The 20263-nt window shown below is 40.4% G+C and overlaps 1 protein-coding gene across 6 annotated transcripts in view; it reads left to right on the forward strand.

Moving 5' to 3' along the window:
- LOC119478479 (membrane-associated phosphatidylinositol transfer protein 2-like) overlaps window positions 1-20263 on the forward strand; it is a 55552-nt gene that overhangs the window by 10287 nt on the left and 25002 nt on the right. For 4 of the 6 annotated variants that reach the window (XM_037753251.1, XM_037753256.1, XM_037753254.1 and 1 more), the window contains exons 2-3: window positions 190-223; window positions 14649-14863. In XM_037753251.1, coding sequence (XP_037609179.1) covers window positions 14786-14863 — 78 coding nt within the window. In that variant the 5' untranslated portion in view covers window positions 190-223; window positions 14649-14785. Of the gene's footprint in view, window positions 1-189; window positions 224-4426; window positions 5665-14240; window positions 14569-14648; window positions 14864-20263 lie in introns of those variants that run through there. The other 2 variants (XM_037753252.1, XM_037753253.1) reach the window with 2 other exon arrangements.

Raw genomic sequence — 20263 nt, forward strand, 5'->3', positions numbered from 1 at the left:
TGCATTTCTCATACTGGATGAAAGAGGAAGGAAATAGTTTCAAAACATGACTTCTGGTATTTTTGGAATATGAGTGTGAAATCTTTGACAGCACACTCTTTCACAGAGCTGTGTGTTAGTTGTTAAGCTCGTTAAATTAACATTAGCAGCACATCGTTGAGTCTCATCTGGGCTGTTTCTCGTTCACAGGAAGAAGGAAACCGTCGCTGGAGATGGACGGCAGGTCAGTGACAACATCTCATATCTGTAGTTTTCAGAAACTAAACATTTTCTGTCAGCTGAGCAGGGAGTGGAGGAAGTATTCAGATCCTTTACTTAAATAAAAGCAATGCAACAATGTAGAAATACTCCATAACAAGTAAAAGTCCTTCATTCAAAATCCTACTTTTAGATTTGAATGTGTTGGTTCTGCATACTGAGTACTTTTACTTTGATACTTTAAGTACATTTTGCTGATAATACTTCTGTACTTGTACTCAAGTAACATTTTGAATTCAGGCTTTTAACTTGTAATGGAGTATTTTTAGTGTGTGGTATTTATACTTTTACTGAAGTAAAGGATCTGAGTACTACTTCCACCACTGAGTAGAAGGATAAAGTAGCATAAGATGTATCTAAAGTTACTTAGGCCTTGTCTACACGTATACAGATATTTTTAAAAACAGATATCCGTCCACATGACCTTCATTTTATAAAATATCTCCATCCACACTCAAACTCAAAAACGACTCCAAACGCTCGCCGTAATATTTATGTCCATAGCGCTTCTGAGTACTCCGAACTAGGGATGTCACGATACTAGAAATCTAGTAGTCGATACCAATACAAGTGAATTTCCACGATTCTCAATACTCAATTCGATAGCACGGTAAAAAAAAACAACAACAACAATAAATCCCATGTAATTCAACACATGCTCAGAGGCACAGGCATGTAGCCTTTAAGTAATAAATAAAAATAATCGACCCATTTTGTTCATTTTGGCGTATCAGCGGCATGTTATCAATCGATAGTCAGACGACGGACACTACATACTGACCTTGAATGCATCTGGTCCGTCCGCTCAGAGTAGTAACAGGAGCAGGAGGTACCTATTTGGCAATATTTCCCGTTTAATCCCAATGCTATAAGGGAACCATAACGTTAATGAGGTAATCCCCGCGAGGTGGATGGAGCCGTCACAGCCGGTGTGCACGGAGCAGCGGCGCCAGCTAGACCCCCGCAGCGGAGCCCCGCTGCAAAAGCTCTACCGGACAGTAAAGATCGGAGTCAGCGCTCTGCACATGTTGACCGTAATCTTTCTTGTAAAATGTCCGGTGTAATCGATAACACCGGTGTTGTCACAAGTTTATTAACCGGTGGGAACATTTTCCTCACTGTCACATCACTACCAACGACCATTACAGGCATCGTACGGTAACTTCGGTACTGTAGAAAAAGAGTACCGTCACTTTTTTTAAAAATGTTGGCATCGACTTGGTACCGAAGTATCGGTTCTCGTGACATCCCTACTCCAAACCTCGCCTTTAATCGCCCAAAAGCACGTTGAATCACATTCGGCCTCAACATGTTTAACATGTAAAAAAGCCAGTAGTACCCAATCTGTGTTGTTGTTTCTTGCACATGCTCATTACACAAAACAACAATGGGCACGAAACTCAGTTTGCGTGCGGACGAGAGGCCAAAACGTAGAGGAAAATATCTGTTTTTAAAAGTATCTGTGTATGTGTAGACAGGGCTTTAATACCTCAAAATTGTAGTTAAGTACGGTACTTAAATGCACCACTGCAGCTGAGATTATTTTTGAACTATGTAACCTCACTACCCGCCTCAGTGTGATAATAAAATTAAAACTCAGCTGAAGTGAAAAATAAAGATAGAAATTCACGGGGAATTCAATGAAACGCATGCTGCAGCAGCCAGCACGACATCATGACAAAAATACCATCAGTGACATCACAGCAGTCGACGCGCAGTCACCTGTAACCCAGACCTCTGTTTGATACGCGCATGATGAGTAACAGGCGTGGCTGGTGAGGAAAGATGTGTTTGACAAGATCACAAATTAACAGCTGTAATAGCAGCAGATGTTCACGGTGTGTAGCGGGACGGTGGGGTTGATTCTGTTAGCGTGTGTTCTGCTGATGCTCAGATAAAGTGTGTGTGTGTGTGTGTGTTGGGCGGAGTACCCATCAACAAGTCATTTCATTCTGAGGATGTACATCCCTGCAGCTCACAGATAAAAACCAGAGGCTGAGAAGCTGAGAGCGAGGAGGAGGAGGATGCTGCTGCTGCACAAAGCTCATTCTCATTCTCAGCCTCGCTTCCTGTTCGTCGGTATGACAGTAAATTTAATCTTGCTGCAAGTTCACCCTTTGTGATCCGCTGTAGTAAATATCTTCAGGTTCATCCTCAGAGCTGGAAGGCCTCACGCCAACTCCTGTGTTGGATATAATGTGTTTGAAGTGTCCTTAAAGATACAGCAGCAGCAGCAGCAGCAGCGACATGATCCCCTATAGAACGCGTCTGGCTGCAGGTGGGATATTTATAACCTCAAACCCACTGAGACGCGTCGCCTGGATGTAATTAAAGAGACGTTTATAAAGCGTAGACATGTGAGTCACAGGGTTTATCCTACGCTCGCAGCGGTGCACATCAGGTCTCGTTCGAAGAACTAGCTGCAGATTGTTCCTCTGATGTATTCACAGTTTCAGAGCTAAGCTTCTGGTTTTTCACTCACCGCTGTTTTGAACAGAATCCTTTATGGTTTGACATTTTGGGAAATACTTTTATTCACTAGAAGATGGAGAAGATGGATACCACTCTCATATCTCAATATCAAGATACTGGTGCCAGCCACAATAGTCCAACACATAACCCCCTGTAAATTGTTGTTTTTGCACTTTTTTTGTTATTTGTACGGATGAAACAAAATGAAACGTTAATGAGCTTTAGAGGTAGTGGTAGGTGGATTTTGTTGCCAGAGCCAGGCTCGCTATTTCCACCTTGACGTCGATCCCTGATGCTACATTGTGAACAACAAATCTGTGTTGAAATCGGCACATCGGAGAAGCTAATGTACGGAAGTTCTATTACATTATGTTGGGTTCAGGCTCTATACAGTAAAAATGAGTATTGGGCTATGGTAAATTCTAACGTTATCATCATGTCAAATGTAGTTTTTGGTGAGAAACTTGAATAAATCCAGTTGTTTGAAGGAGATGTTTTCACATCAATATAGAATAGACAATAGAGAGAGAAATATGATCATGGTTTAACTTCCTAACACTAGCTCTAAGCAGATTATAATACATTATTAAAACTACTAATGCCAAGATTTTTATCCAGCTGCTGTGCATGTTAAAAGTTAGCCTGCTGCAGGCTGTAGCTTCATATTTACCGTACAGACATGAATGCAAAATTGAAGCCCACGCCCAAGTTCCACGTTAATGTGACCAGATATCGTGATCAGCCAGTGTTGTTGTGTTGATGTGTTGTGTTGTTAAGCAGGACATTTAAGTTATTTAAGGGTAGAAAAGCTGCTTCCGTATCCACATGTAAATGCAGATTGTAGCCTACAGCTACAGTCTGGAATAAAGGCGCACAGTTTTGCTCGTTCACTGATTTGTTAGTCAAAAGAACAGACCTGTGTTGGCACCACTCAGCTGGCTCATTCAAATTCTGTGGGCGACGCAGGTGAGGTTGGGACGTTGCTGGTCACGACACCCTGCAAATAGATGCATAATCATCCGAGCAGGTGATCTGCCTCTGGGATCACAGATAAACGTCACATGTTCTTCACTACATCTCACTTTCAAACGTCTCCTAGTAGTATCACATTTATAAATAATCAGGATTGCGTTAAGGATTTGTGTGGATGTGTCAGCAGAGCTTCGCTGGGTGTTTTATTGGTTGTTTCACTGAGTGAGTTGAATGTGAGTGATATCCTTATTTTATACCCATTTGTTGGACACTTTTATCAGTTAATTGCTTTTGTAAAACGGTCATCGAGTATGTCAATATGAAAGTGATAGACATATTCCAGTTTAATTAGTTTTTATTAATAAATAATAATGTTTTTTTCTCAGTGGTGGAGTGATACGGAGTGAAAGTGCAAAGGAATAAGACATCATAGCAGTGGTATGTGGGTATTATATCACGGCTAGGAAACAATCAGATTGCTTGATTTGAGCTACCCTTTTTATAAAGAAAATATTTATAACTATTCATAATCATAGTTTGCTCTAGAAAAATGAGACGAGAACTGCAATAATTAATCAATTAATCGATTGATTTTATTTATCTTTTCTTTTTTTTTTAAGCAAAAAAATGACAACATTTCTGAACTAGCCTCTCAAATATGATGATTTTCAGTTTTTCTCAGTTTTATATAATTTATAAATGTATATCTCTGGGTTTTGGACTGTTGCTTGGACAAAAGAAGATATTTGAATACTGTACTTTGGACCTGTTCTCTGGTATTTTGTAGACCAAACGATTAAAAGATCAATCGAGAAACTAATCAGCAGATTAATAGACACTGACAATAATCATAGTCAGTTTTTAAAGCATAAATGTTTCTGGTTCCAGCTTCTCAAATGTTCGGATTTACTGTTTTATATCATTAATATCATTGCAAAAATTAATAACTTTGGGTTTTGGACTGTCGGACAAAACAAAATATTTGAAAACAGCACCTCTCTGATATTTTATAGACCATTATGCTCATTTCTTGCAGACTTTAATTAGTTAAAAAAGGTTTTTATTACTGTTTTTAATCTCTAGATTTTTGATGAAAAATGAGACAAGTACGAGCAGAAAGAAAGAAAAAGCTCTCAATCTTTTTTTTTGTTTTTTATTGAATATAGGGTAAATAAACAACAATAAAAAATTAATATCTTATCAACAGTAATAATTAAAATACTAATCAAATAAGTGAAAGATACAAAGGGGTATCACCAAACAACTCTTCATAAACAATAATAAACACACTTTTTGTCTATATTTAAGTTATATTCTATCAAAAAGAGATTTATATTAGTTGAAGATTAGTGGAAAATTAAATGATTTACGATAAACCACAAGGACTTAATGTTGCTCTTATTCTCTAATTGTAATCTAATTCCTGTATTTGTGTCCAAAACTAACTTGACGAGGGGAAATCATTAATGGAGAGCCGACTCTGGCCTCAACGTTGGAGGATGATGTGCACTGAAAAGACAATCAATCTGGTGGGCTGCACCGCCGGCTCGCTGCATCACAACAAAACGGCAACCAATCGGGCTCCAGCCTCATGCGTCTCCATGGTAACAGAGCTGGAGGAGGTGGAGACAGCGAGGGGGGGAAAACAGAGCAGAACAGAACAGAGGTGGATGGGGGAAGAAGAAGAAGAAGAAGAGGAAGAGAGAGAATCGATACCTCCTCTTATTTCACAGAGAGGATTTAAAAAAGCAAAGCTCCTTTCCGATCAGGAGGTGGAGGGAGGCGAGGCGGCGGTGGATTGGCTGACAGCACACGGCAGAGGAAGAAGGAGCGGAGTGCAGGGATGGGGTGGAAGGATGCCTGGGCTGCTGCTGCTGCTGCTGGTCTCTGTGGGACCAGGATCTGCAATGGCCCCTAAAGCCTCTGCTCAGTGGATCAGTTGGGTAGCTTTCCTTCTGCGAGGTAAAACTGCCTTCTTTCACCTGCACATTTAAAACACTGCAGCTGTTTCCCCTGTTATGAAAACACAGGTAAATGATGGCAACATGGATGCTGACTGTGGCTCACACAAGTCCAGATGAGAAAGACGAGCAGGTTGAGGATCTGCAGGTGGCTGCAGTTTGAGGTGGCGACTACAGGGGGCTTTCCTGCAAGGAAAAAAAATATGTTTTAATGTGTGTGATTAATTTTGTAAAGATCCGAGTGATGAAATGTGTTTTTGCAGAGAAGCAACACATGTTTAATGGTCATGCTGGGTGGTTGTGATGTGCTGCACGTTCAGGGAGTTTTCCATCTCTGGGTAGTGTATGCTGAGGGGAGGAATCAATCAGTCTAGGAGGCACAGAAAAGACATCGAATCAGAGGATCACTGTAAATATTTCGTCAACATGGATGCTGACTGTGGCTCACACAAGTCCAGATGAGAAAGACGAGCAGGATGAGAATCTGCAGGTGGCTGCAGTTTGGTGTGGGGACTACAGGGGGCTTTGTGATTTTCCTGCAAGGAAAAAAAATATGTTTAATGTTTGTGATTCATTTATAAGCATCGGAGTGATGAAATGTGTTTAATGGTCATGCTGGGTGGTTGTGATGTGCTGCACGTTCAGGGAGTTTTCCATCTCTGGGTAGTGTACGCTGACGGGAGGAATTAATCAGTCTAGGAGGCATAGAAAAGACATTGAATCAGAGGATCACTGTCAATATTTTGTAGGTGTTAAAGTGCAGTTTATCCAAAGCTGCTGATGATCACTGGAGCATGTCAGCCAGCTGATTTGAATGAGATTTGAAGTATGCAACAAGAGCGTACAGTACAGGACTTGACTCTTGGGGATTTCATGAAACCTGGAGGAATTATACTTTGTCATTCTCAGCCCGCCCGTGTGCGTGGCAGACGTCATCTAATTCATTTGTAAGGATCGGAGTGATGAAATGTGTTGTTGCAGCGAAGAAACACATGTTTAATGGTCAGGCTGGGTGGTTGTTATGTGCTGCACGTTCAGGGAGTTTTCCATCTCTGGGTAGTGTGTGCAGATGGGAGGAATCAATCAGTCTAGGAGGCACAGAAAAGATGTTGAATCAGAGGATTTGTTACGAATTTTTACTGTAAATATTAGTTAAAGTGCAGTTTATCCTCAGCAGCTGATGATCACTAGAGCATGTGATCCAGCTAATTTGAATGAGATTTGATGTACGTAACAAGAGCGTACAGTACAGTACATGACTCTTGGGATTCCATGAAACCTGGAGGAATTATACTCGGCCCGTTTGTGTGCGTGGCAGACGTCATCTGATTCATTCGCCGAGCCAGCGTGTTTCTTCAGATGTGAAGAACGCTGTGATGTGTTTTAAAACCATGTGTGTTGTTTTATGTTATTATCAAAAAGCAGAGACGATGAACCCCGTCAGGGGATCTTGTTAGCGCAGCACGACTGGTGTAGCTCTTCTAACCGCTGAAGAATCGAATCATCCTGGTGCATCACACTGTGATGTGTAACAAAGACATGATGCATTGGCTTCTTGCTCTTAGATATGCTAGTGCATGTCAGATTACAGTGTGACAGATGCATATGGTTCTGTATGTACATATGTTTTTTCCCCTGTGTCCTCATGATCATGATAATTCATTGGATATGCATTCTGACAATCTGTTCTAAAGGGATTTAAAGTAGCTTTGATTTTCATAAACAAGACTCACATATAGACGTGTTTCCACATGATGTCATGGTGCGATGCTCATGCACGCCAGGGTAGAAAACAAACCTTATGAGGACATCAATAAGAGGAGTTTTTAAACTACGCGAATAGCAAAAATAACGTGTGGAAAAATGTTTAATATCCCCAAAAAGAGACCTCCCTTTCACTTTCAGAGTGCAGAATTAGCTATTAGCATATTTGTTGTTGCTGATATTATGACTTTCTGCACTAAGGAAAGACATATGGCAATATTTAGTGTCTGCTATATATATTAATGGTAAACTGCAGGAGTTTGATGCATGCTAACGAGGGCTGTCAAAGTTAACGCGATAATAACGCCTTAATGCAAAGTCGTTTTAACACCACTTATTTCTTTAACACATTAACGCAACTTGCACTTTTTACGGGAGGAGAGGTTGTCACGAGCTCAGTTTTAAAGCTAGAGTGAAGATACTGGTATCATACGAAACTAGGAAACCTAATGGATCCATTGGTATATACTCATACTAGCTTGTTGTGAAGGAGGCTAAATAACGCTCCAAACTTACACTACATTTTGGCAAGGAAAAACTTGCATGGCCATTTTCAACCTCTGACCTCAAGATATATATTTTATATATATTTATGATAATCACATGCAGTTTGGGGTAAGTCATAGTCAAGTCAGCACACTGACACACTGACAGCTGCTGACCATGGGGGAAACGTTTAATCATACACTTCTAGGGACTTTTACTTTGCAAAATATCTAAATTAATGCAGTAAAAATGTTTGATTTTCAGCATGTATGTAGTCAGAGATGTCCTGAAGTCAAATATATCAGTCATTGTCAGGAAGTCTTTATTACATTTTTTTCCAGCAACCCAAAAATCAAAAATCAAAGACATTTCTCTCACAAATTAGTGGTATTTTCTTTTTAATTTATAAGGGACATGTAATGTTTTATACTTCTGGTGAATATAATTCAATCAATATTACTTCTATATATGTATTTTGTTTATACAGTTCCCTTTGTTGACACCTTATTTTGAAAAGCGGACGTAGTCCCACGTCTACTTCCTCTAACTTCTCCAAGGTGGTCTCTAGCTCTCCCGTCAGCTCCGTTCTCTTTATCCATCCATGGTCAGCTCCATCGGGGCTGTTGGAATGCATTTAACATAAATGTCAGTATCTGGGTGCTCTACAGTTGTAGCGTCGGCCCATTTGACCACGGAGATGAGAGCGACGGCCGGCTCAACCGCACGTTACCGCAAAACGTTTCCTATCCGTGATAGAGTTAGCATGCATCTTTTGCCGTGATGTCTAGCTCTGCTTTTCCTGACAATGTGTGAAACCCAAAGTGTTTCCATCCTTTGCTGGATGTGTAGTGTTTACCACGCTGGATTTAACATGTGAGGGTGCAGGTCGTATCCACGCAGACCCTCCAACGTGTTCTGCTTTGTTGTTTCGTCTCGCTGTGGTTTGTTTTGGTTGACGGATACGGAACGGATATGACATCACGTTACTCAGACTGCACTTGTTTTTTCCCCCATCCCTAATAAGTAATGGGCTAATATCTTTTGCATCTCTGCAGACTATAGATCTTTGTAGAGCTGTGGTAAGTGCAGAAAAGCCTGCAAAGGGCAGAGAGGTGTGTAAATATCCAGCTCCAGAGATAAGTGTTCTCAGCTCTTGACATTCAGGCTGAAACTGTCTCTTCTATGCGAAGACACCGGGTTGGATGTGAATGGCTGGCCGGAAGCTGGGGTGTGTTTTTCATTGGGTCGGTTGAGCAGAGAGTCAACCTCCAGGAACAAGCTGCTGGCAGGCGGTGCTGTGTTTAATGGACCAGAGCTGTTTTTCCTCTGAGTCGGTTGCCTCGGTGGCAAATTTGGTGCAATTTAGCTGAAGGCTTTCTCAGTCTGCCAATACACAGGACTGTGATCGAGGGCAGCTGGCAGCCAGTCACCCTCTTAGTGAGGCAGAGGAGACATTTACTTTCTCTGCGGAGGCGACGCTGACTGTGATTTTTTCGACTGTGAGCTCAATTAGGAAGCCTTCGAATTTAACCAGGAGACTACAGGATTGTTTGAAATTTCCCAGCGGCTGCGTGAAGACAATCTCCTGTTTGTTGAAGATGTTTTCACGCCATCGCAGCAATTTGAGCCACCCAGCAGCGCTCGCAGATTTCTACAGAGGCCAATCTTCCCGTATGATTGACTGCATGTTTTATTCCTAATGCCATAATACGAGGTGCAAACTTCATCAGTTAAATGGATTAGAATGGATGGAGGCACGCGGGGAAGGCTAAAAAGCTAATTTCCCACATGTTGTTGTTTGGTTGCTTTGTGGGAAATTGGCAAGAAGCCCAAGGGAGCTTTGTTTAGGTTGGTGGTCATTCCCAAAGTAATGCGAGGGAATGGAGCCACATTCAGAAAGACATACTGAAGGAGATCCAAAACATTACATCACATGTTGATAAAGTACTTCCTGTTATTCTGAAAGACGTAATTGAAGTTTGTGGTCGTCTGCCAGTATTTTAATGTTGTACTTTCCGGGTTATAAGTGCTCAGTTTATTACGACTGAAGTAAAGATTATTGTGGTTTATGTCGCTACTGGGCATTCAATATTAATATATACTGAAATACACTTATGTTACAGACAGAGTGGATAACATTAAAAGCTTGTTTTGTGTTAGACGGAACAGACTGAAGTCTTATCCTAGTTTTGTAATAAAATATTGAAAGGAATAAATACGGCCATGCCTACACTGCAGTACAGTAAATGTTAATAGAGCTGATGGTTGATCATTTCCTCTGTTGTGTATCATTGTGAATTGAATATCTTCAAAAAGATATGTTTGTTGAACAAAATAAGGAATTTAAAGACGTCCGATTGGGCTCTGAGAACTTATTACGCACATTTTTCAGTAACATTTTATCACTTAAACCTTCATTAACTGAATTAAACACTGACATATCATTACTTTTTAAGTTGATATGACAAATGTGTTAGCAAATAGTTGCTTATTTACACATCCAGTCTTTGCGTTTGTGTTCACCTGATGAATTGAAGTCCAATATTCTCTCTCTTTTAGCTCTGTTTTTGGTCTCCACCACCAAAAATATCTAAATCTTTATCTCTTCTTGTAGTTCAATAAAAAAATAGTCTGTATGGAAAAACCACATAGTAAAGCCTATTCTCTCATTTAATTAAGGACTTTAGTGCAAAGTGAACATAACAGTTTCAAGTGCAATTATTTAGAAAGAATATTTTCAGCTATGCATGCACACAAATACAAAGTAATCAGATTAAGAAACTAGTTTAATTTTACTGAGTTTGATCAGATTTTGTGAGAAATTTGAGTTATTATGTGCTTGTTATTAACAATTTAGACGGCGTAATTGTGTATCACGATATCTCGATATATCATTTCCATTGAAAGACAATAACTTTTCATATTCAATTATCGCCCAGCCATACATATACATGCTAATTTTAGTGGAAAAGGAGTAAAACTGTGTCTGTCTGCTGTTTGCTGCTGAGCAGGCGGTGACTTTTTACAGCTTTTTCTCTCCAAACAGTAAATCTGTGTGTCGTTAGACCAAAACAATGAGCTGAAAGCGGCTAAAAAAAGTCAAAAAAGTGGCAAAATCTAGACCTGCAATGTAGTTTAGGGTTGCAACTAATGATTATTGTCAGTATTTATTAATTTGACAATTGTTTTTTGATTCAGCCCAAGGTGACGTTTTGTCCGCCCAACAGTCCAAAACCCAACGATCTTCATTTTACATTATCTAAACATGTTTCTCGTAACATTCTTCTAGTAATCGGCTCTACATCTTCATTATTCTTCAGTTTATGTCCATCTTTCTCGGTGAACGCCGGCTGCTGTTGATGTGCTGACTCACAGCTCACTTAGCTGACGGAGGCAAATAAAAGACAAAAACTCTGGGTTCTATCTGTCCGTCTGTTTGTGTGTCACTCCTCATCTGTCTCTTGTCTCACATTCTGCTTTATGGGGATTACTGTGTCTCTATATATAGCAGCTCCTCTGTCGGTCAAGGACTTGTTCTTCACAGGATTCAGTGAGGAACTCCACTCCATTTCACCGCTGTAATTGTATCAGAGCTCAGTAAATAAGGTCGCACGCTACGGCCTCTGGATTTAAGTCTTCGCTCATGGTTGAGACGGAGCGCTGCAGTTTTATTTCCTGTAGTTATTGTTTGTTATGCATCATGAGCCTCGCTGTGATTTGAAGGACTAAATGATGATGACACCAACTTGATTATTGATGTTAGATTCTAGTTTGAACCGTAATTAACTTATTTTAGAAGATGCTTTTGAGATATTTTACATATGGAAACTCTACTATTCCTCCCCTCCAACAATGAAAAATGGCTCCAAACTATTTCCAAATTTTTCTTTTCTTTAGTTCAGTTTTTTAGCGGAGTTTTTAGTGGATTTTTTTGTCTTATTTTGATCTGTTGCACATTTGGTAATTACAGTATATGGACCTTTTCAGCCTAACAAACAGAGGTGACTTTTAAATGAGATATAGAGTACTGATTTATAATTATTAATCAGGGTTTCCTGCAGTATTTTAAACCAAAGGTGGGTCTGAAATAAAGACTTATAAAGAAATAAACATACTTTAATGAAATAAAACATGAACCTTCAAGACAAAAAGAGCAAAGCACTGTATCACATAACAAATGCCACATCTAATAACTAAATTGATCATGAGATACCTTGTTATTGGTTGAAACTAGGGCTGTCAATCGATTAAAATATTCAAACGCGATTAATCTCATGATTCTTCATAGTTAATCGCACATTTTTTATCTGTTCAAAATGTACCTTAAAAGGAAGATTTGTCAAGTATTTAATACTCTTATCAACATGGGAGTGGACAAATATGCACGTTTATGCAAATGTATGTATATATTTGTTATTGGAAATCAATTAACAACACAAAACAATGACAGATATTGTCCAGAAACCCTCACAGGTACTGCATTTAGCATAAAACAATATGCTGAAATCATAACATGTCAAACTGCAGCCCAACAGGCAACAACAGCTGTCAGTGTGTCAGTGTGCTGACTTGACTATGACTTGCCCCAAACTGCATGTGATTATCATAAAGTGGGCATGTCTGTAAAGGGGAGACTCGTGGGTACCCATAGAACCCATTTACATTCACTGATCTGGAGGTCAGAGGTCAAGGGACCCCTTTGAAAATGAACATGACAGTTTTTTCTCGCCAAAATTTAGTGCAAGTTTGGAGCGTTATTTAACCTCCTTCATGACAAGCTAGTATGACATGGGTGGAACCAATGGATTCTTTAGGTTTTCTTCACTCTAACATTACACCTGAGCCCGCGACAACCTCCGAAAGATCGATTGCGTTAATGCGTTAAAGAAATTAGTGTCGTTAAAATGGATTTGCGTTAACACGTTATTATCCCATTAACTTTGACAGCCCTAGTTAAAACTAAATCTTCTTTAACACCTTAGAACATATTAAAAGATTAAGTTCTTTACATTGTTGATAGTCTCAGTATGGTTTTATGTTATTAAGGTTCCTCTTGGACATATTTTTGCAGGTGTTTGGTTACGAGATGAAACGTCAAGGGATCATCAAAGGTGTTACAATTCAACATGAATGCATGAACCAACTTTCATGACAGACTCTCCGATAGTTGTTGAGACTGTGGACAAACAGTCCGGCGTTGCAGCCGTCCCCAGCGCCTATAGCGTAGCTGGAATTAACGCCTGAAGCGTGTTGTTGTCAGGAGGAGCCTCCAGGCTACTTTCACCGCTGTCATACTGTACTCCCTGACCTCCACGCTTCATCTGCTGCAGCAGCTCCACCAAACATGCATAAACTAATCATGCACAGATGGACAGACGACGGGAGACGACCTGTACACTACACACACACACACACACACACACACACACACACGCGCTTTTCATTTGACATGTCAGCTCCTCCTCTTTTCTCTCTCATGTTGACAGCATCAGATTTAGTCTTTCTTAATCTGTCTGAGATTAAGTAGCCGTTGTCACGTGACCCTGCTGAACTCCTCCCCGTCTGCTTGTTAATATGTGACTGATGACAGTCTGTCACTGCTGTTTGGATAGATGGGTGTCGATGTGGGCGAGCCTTTACCATTAATACTGTTATTTTTACTGACACACAGATCAGAGGATCAGTGGTGGAAGGAGTATTCAAAGCTTTTACTTAAAGGTCCCATATTGTAAAAAGTGAGATTTCCATGTCTTTTATATTATAAAGCAGGTTTAAGTGCTTTATAAATACTGTTAAACTATCAAAATGCTCAATATACGGAGAAATACACACAGCCCGTATTCAGAAATTGTGCATTTGAAACAAGCCGTTAGGATTTCTGTCCATTTGTGATGTCACAAATATACAATATTTAGACCATTTCACAGTTTTACACGAAAACATTCTTAATGTGTCCCAGTTTATTTCCTGTTGCAGTGTATGTGAATGACATCAGCTGACAGGAAGTAAACATGGACCCAAGCTGTTGCCTAGCAACGCAATTCAATTGTAATTCCGTTGAAATGCACTAAAACGGAGCGTTTCAGAGAGAGGGTAAATACAGGTATATTCAGACAGACAGTATGAGGAAAATAAAGTGTTTTTTGAACATTAAAGCGTGTAAACATGTTCTAAGCTCTAATGCCGTCGTTGGGTTCAAAACTTGTTTTTACTGCCTCCAAATGTCCAAAAAAAAATCCGTTATTGCATGTTAAAGGACCAAAATAAACAGAATTTGTGCACTTAACAATGCATCATATTTTATAAGCTCATCATATGTTTTGTATATACAATCTTAACGTGTAAACTAACTAGTAACTTCATCTGTCAGATAAATGTAGTGTAGTAAAAAGCCTCTAAAATGTAGTAGAGTGTAAGTAAAATGAAATACTATCTGGATTAAAAGGCAGCATTGACCACAACGTGGCTGGATCTTCAGCGTGTGTGGACGGAGTTGGGATTTAGGTTGCTAGGGGATTTCAGGGATGTTGCTAGGCCAGTGGATTACCTTGTAATAGATCTGTAGGAGGGCTGGAGGACACACAAACAGGAAGTGTTGGATTGTGTACGGGGGGTTTAATCCTTGAGACGAACATGCTCACTCCTCCTCTGCACTGTAAGTAACGCTAAAACCTAACTATTCTTTTCTTATATGTTTATCCCACTGAAGGTTTGTTTTGTTGTCTCCTCTCTCAGGTGTGAATAACGATGACTCCCATCCTCGCCGTTTGAACATGCTGCTCGGCTAGCGAAGCCGACCGAGAGGAGCGTCTACCCCTCTTACAATCTGGACACACACACACACACCGAGTCGGCCCAAATCAAGCACAACCATGCTGATCAAGGAGTATCGCATCCCCATGCCGATGAGCGTGGAGGAGTACCGCATCGCTCAGCTCTACATGATCCAGGTGAGTGCTCTTTTTTCCCCCACTGTAATTTATATTATCTTAAATTAAAGGATCTAATGAGGGAAGTCTGGTTTGTTAATGAAGTACAAGGAAGTCTGGAGTGTTTTCTTTGGAGTTCAGGTTTAGTGTGTGACGGCGGGGGGGTGAGGGTGGAGGTCAGGAGTTTAAAGTGTCATCGTGTCACACTGTACCAGAACAAGAGCGCTGAAGAACATGGTCAAAGGGTCACACGGGCGGTGGTGTTGCTCTGCAGACCAGATGGTGCTCCGTATGCCAGTGCATTGTGTTTCGTTTAATAATTTTGTGCACAATTCACACATCCAAAAAAAAAATCCACTGAAAAAAGATGAGGAAGAAGTGAATTTTGTTTAGCGAATAAATGCAGAAAAGTAACTTTTTAGCTATAAATCAAAGAAAAGGAAGCATTTAAGTGTGTTTGATAACAAATTTATAACATCTCAGATTATTGAAAGAGCATCGCAGATTTATGATTATATAATCTCAGAGAATATTCAAGTTTCTTTCTAAAAATTTACAACTTTAATCTCGTAAATTCTGAGTTTTTTCCTCCGAATATTACCCCCCTCCCCTGGCTCAGTTATTGTTATTTTTTCCCTACAATGGCCCTAATATGCCGTCGTCTATGACACCCTCTATCCTGAGAAAAACTCTCCAAAATACAAGGAAAAAAACCTTAGGAAGAGCAACTAAGGAGGGATCCCTCTCCTGAGATGGACAGACAGGAAATAGATAGATCAACATAATAGAATAACAGTATAGACAATCAGGATGATAACATGTATAGATTATAAAGATACAGTATATGAAACCAAACCACCAAATGGTGAAAAGTAAGCTCCTGAATATCAGCTTCAGTGATGCACATTATTACACACACACACACACTGCTGGACCCCTCCTCCTCCCGCTCAGCGTCACAGCTGAGTGCCGGTTGCCATGGTAACTGGTGACATCAGCAGCAGCATGGCATCATTTGTTTGTGATATGGGCGGAGAGAGAGAGAGAGAGAGAGAAAGAGAGAGACGAGGCGGAGGAAGGGAGGGAGGACAGACATGATGGTGCAGTCGGCGTTACCATGACAACACAATGTCTAGCTCTAGATTACTGGGTACACTTTAAGTTACACGCATCACTCGTATGCAGTACAAATGATTCAAATATGGGATGATTCAAATCAGTGAGATGAAAAATGAATGTATGATACTCCTTTTAAAGGGACTATTTGTAACTTTCAGAAATGCTTGTTAACAGCGACACCTGTGGCTGTGAAATCAACGAAAATCAGCGTCGGGCTCGCGCTTGCTCGCTCTACATAGACATGAAGGAGCATCGCTCAAAACAGTGAGGCGACACACGTCAGCTAAAAGCACAATATCACTCTATATTTCAGCTGCTTAGCAGTAATGTTAGCTGACCAGACGGAGGTCTCTCCATGAATCAATGCTGATCCTAGTGTTGGCTTTTCCTGCTTCAGCGTCAGTGCCGGGGCTCTGAAGCAGGAAGAGAAACATTATCGCCTCCCGACTGCCCCCGCAGGGAGACACCAGAGTTTTGGTCGGAGACGATAACGTTTCTCTCTGCGGAGCCCAGTCACTTCACAAGACATGGGAAACCTCTGTTGGTCTGGAGGAGCTGCAGCAGTTATTTCTGCACAAATGTCCACTGTGCATTCACTAGATATTCTCAGAGCTAAACTAACTCTTCTGCAGTGTGGAGTGAGCGCGCGTTCACGTCTAGAGGTGGAGCGAGAACGCGAGAACGCGCACGCTGTGTCATTGAAGACAAGCAGACAGAGGAGCAGAGACTTCAGCCACACACGAGCGCACATATGCGAGCGCGCATCCTACGTCACTCGCGTCACTAGCTGTATTAAGGCGCAAAGACATGGCGGCCGCCGGTGAAGATTGGTCGAGTGGTAAAAAAATAATTAAACGCATGTTTTTTTTCTGGAGCTGATGATGGAAGTAGCTAAGGAGTGAGCCATCTTATTTCCGTCTCATCTCTGTTGAAAGTTGCACATGCACAGCACCGAACGGACACTTTTGAGAAAATGGCGGAGTGTGAAGACAGAGCAAACGTTTCAATTATAAGTTTCCGATAAACGTCGCTGGAGTGCCGTAATGAGCCGACAGCATCTCGCTTGCGTGGCAGCAAAGAAATATTTGATAACTGCTAATAAATAAAACAAATTGAGTAGGGGAAAGTAAAACTTCACTTTGGGAAAGTAACACACTGCAGAAGAGTTAGTTTAGCTCTGAGAATATCTAGTGAATGTTCAGTGGACGTTTGTGCAGAAATAACTGCTGCAGCTCCTCCAGACCAACAGAGGTTTCCCGTGTCTTGTGAAGTGACGGGGCACCGCAGAGAGAAACGTTATCGTCTCAGACCAAAACTTCGGTGTCTCCCCCGTTCCCTCCGGCCGCGGTCGGGAGGCTGAGGCAGGAAAAGCCAACACTAGGATCAGCATTGATTCATGGAGAGACCTTCGTCTGGTCAGCTAACATTACTGCCAAGCAGCTGAAATATAGAGTGATATTGTGCTTTTAGCTGACGTGTGTTGCCTCACTGTGTTGAGAGATGCTCGTTCATGTCTATGTAGAGCGAGCACAAGCGCGAGCAACAGGACGCTGACTTTCGTTGACGCAACGGCCACAGGTGTCGCTGTTAACAAGCATTTATGATTCCCTTTAACATATGTTGGTCTTTTCATGGGATTTGTTGACAATAACGAAAACATGGAGTATCACCAGCCTTATACCTTTAACCTATATTGAACCAGAGGGGACGTCAAAAATAAACCAGAAAGACCAAAAATATGATTCAGAATTTGGAACTTCCAGACCTCCCACTTCCCCATTTATTTACAATAAGTATACGTAATCCAAGGCTTATTACTGAACCTGAAATATTTCAGTACAGTTTCGACCCAAGGGTTACATCAACACTCAACACAAAGGAAATCATCTTAAACTTTGCCAAAGTGGAATTTATTGGATTACATCACACAGATTGTACACGTGTTCCTGTTATTGTGTTTCACATCTCTTAAAGCTGAGGTCACAGCCACACAGACAAGCTCGCGGCTCTATGAGACGCTGTTTTTAGGCTCGGCGGCGCTTTGAACTAAATGCAAAACAACATGCCGGCATGCTCACAATGACAATGTTGACATGCTGATCTTTAGCAGGTATATTGTTCACCATCTTATTTTAGCGTGTTAACATGCTGACATTTGTTAATTAGCAGTAAACACAAAGTACAGCGGAGGCTGATGGGAATGTCATACGTTTTCCAGGTGTTTAGTCATAAACCAAAGTAGTGGACAAATTAAAAATGAACCCGCTAGAGGAAAAGTCAGAGGATCACCAAAATTATTACAATTCGAGCGCATGTGTCCCGACCCGGTACATTTATACGCTTAAAAAGTTACAAACAGTCCCTTTAAGTGAAATATTATATTTCTTCACTTGTTGTCACAGTGTGTGTATTCTCATTGCATGTGTGTTTTATTTAACCACTGAACTGACAGTTTGATGCATGAGTTGAACAGCGAGCTCAGAATGTGATAAATGGCGTGACGGTTAATGTCGGGGGGGATGTATGAGATGTGTGTGAGCAGCCGGTGATGACGTCGTTTGATGCATGAGGTTCTTGTTGCTCCAGAAGGACTGTGCGTGGGACGCCTGAGGAGCGGAGCTGTGTACCCCTGGTTGGTTTATGCTAACCTTGCGGTGTCACATAAATTATTCAGGGACAGCTCAGCCCGGCAGAACCGAGACCCTCAGCAACGCCAGGCCCATTATAATTCCACAGAGTGTCTGCTCACACAAAGCTCGTAGCACTTCTCAAATTGTACGCGGGGTCGGTTTTCTTTCACTTCTTCTTCTCGTTTTTCTTTTTCCTGTCAGCTATTCTTACCTTCTTCTCCCTCTCTGCTATATTGTTTTCTCTACACTATTAAGATTTCTTACTCATGGTCTCTCACATCACATCACTGCTTAGGACGACTTCGGTAACTTTTTACTTTATGGGTCTGTATTTTCCTTAAATAATTTCCCAATGATTGCCTAGTAAGATTCCTGGAAATAACTAATGTTGCATGGTACTAATTACAGAAAAAGCTCCATTTAAACCCTAATAAATATTGATTCATTATTAATTTATTATTGATAACGTTATCAGAACCAGAAATACTTTATTGAGCGTTACAGTTGCTGTTATATAAACATAAAGAAAGACAAGAAAAATAGAAATAAAGGAGTATGTAACATGTAAATTATGTACATAATGCTACAGTATAAACACAAAATATGTAAAGAAATATAAGTAATCAAATTAGAAATGAGAATATAAGAAATATGTAAAAATATTTGCATTAAGACGTGCAATGTATAACATATAACCACAGTGCAAATAAGTAAATACAAAATGCTGAGAAAATGTGCAGTATAAATGCAGTATTATTGACAGTGTATTGCACAGCTGAATTATTGCACAAATTATTGTAAATAGCAGCCGATGGGTAATAAATCCAGGAAGAAATAAGTCCATTCTTTACATATGTTGAATTATATGTCTGTTTAAGAGTTAATTAATTGTTTTTGAACACTCTTTTTTCTCTATGATTAGTACCTAATTACAGAGTTCTTTCCAGGAAACTTCTGAGGAATTTTTGGGGGGAAATTATTCGGAAAACACAGACCTGTAAACTAAAGTGTTACCAGGAGTTCTTGGTACTTCCAGTGGACAGACGGGTCTATTACACGCTTTGCCGCTCCACCACGGGGTTGACACGTATGTTTCTAATCCTCCTGTTGTCTTCGCGTCGACCATGCAACTTTTGTCTTCCAGGGTCAAAATGATACCGGTCTGGTTTGACTTTTTATAAAACAAACAGCATAAACTATCACCCAATTCTGTGTTACACCTTTTTGGCCAACTTGATTCCTAATTATTACACTTTTTGGGGGCGAAATTTAGGTTAATAAACCTAATTTCCGTGAAATTCTACCTAAAAAAAAAGCAGATATTGTGAATTATTTTGACCAAAGTTATTATCAGAGGAACATAATGTTGATGTATTATCACATACTGGTATATGTAAACTTTTAGCCAGAATATTGTTTTGAGTAGGCAACCATCTATGTTATTTTGGGTCAATTAGATTAAAGAAATCCATATTTATGATATAATGAAGTTTGAAAACGGGTCAAATCTGACCCGAGGACAACCAGAGGGTTAAGAGAAATGTCTCAACAACTATTGGATGGATTGAAATTTTGTGAAGACATTCATGTCCATTTGGTAATCTGATTTATTCGTCACTGTGAGCATGTTTGCACGCTGACGTTAGCATTCAGCTCGAAGCACCGCTGTGTA

The sequence above is a fragment of the Sebastes umbrosus genome, chromosome 19 (genome assembly GCF_015220745.1).
Source record: "Sebastes umbrosus isolate fSebUmb1 chromosome 19, fSebUmb1.pri, whole genome shotgun sequence".
Taxonomy (NCBI): Eukaryota; Metazoa; Chordata; class Actinopteri; order Perciformes; family Sebastidae; genus Sebastes; species Sebastes umbrosus.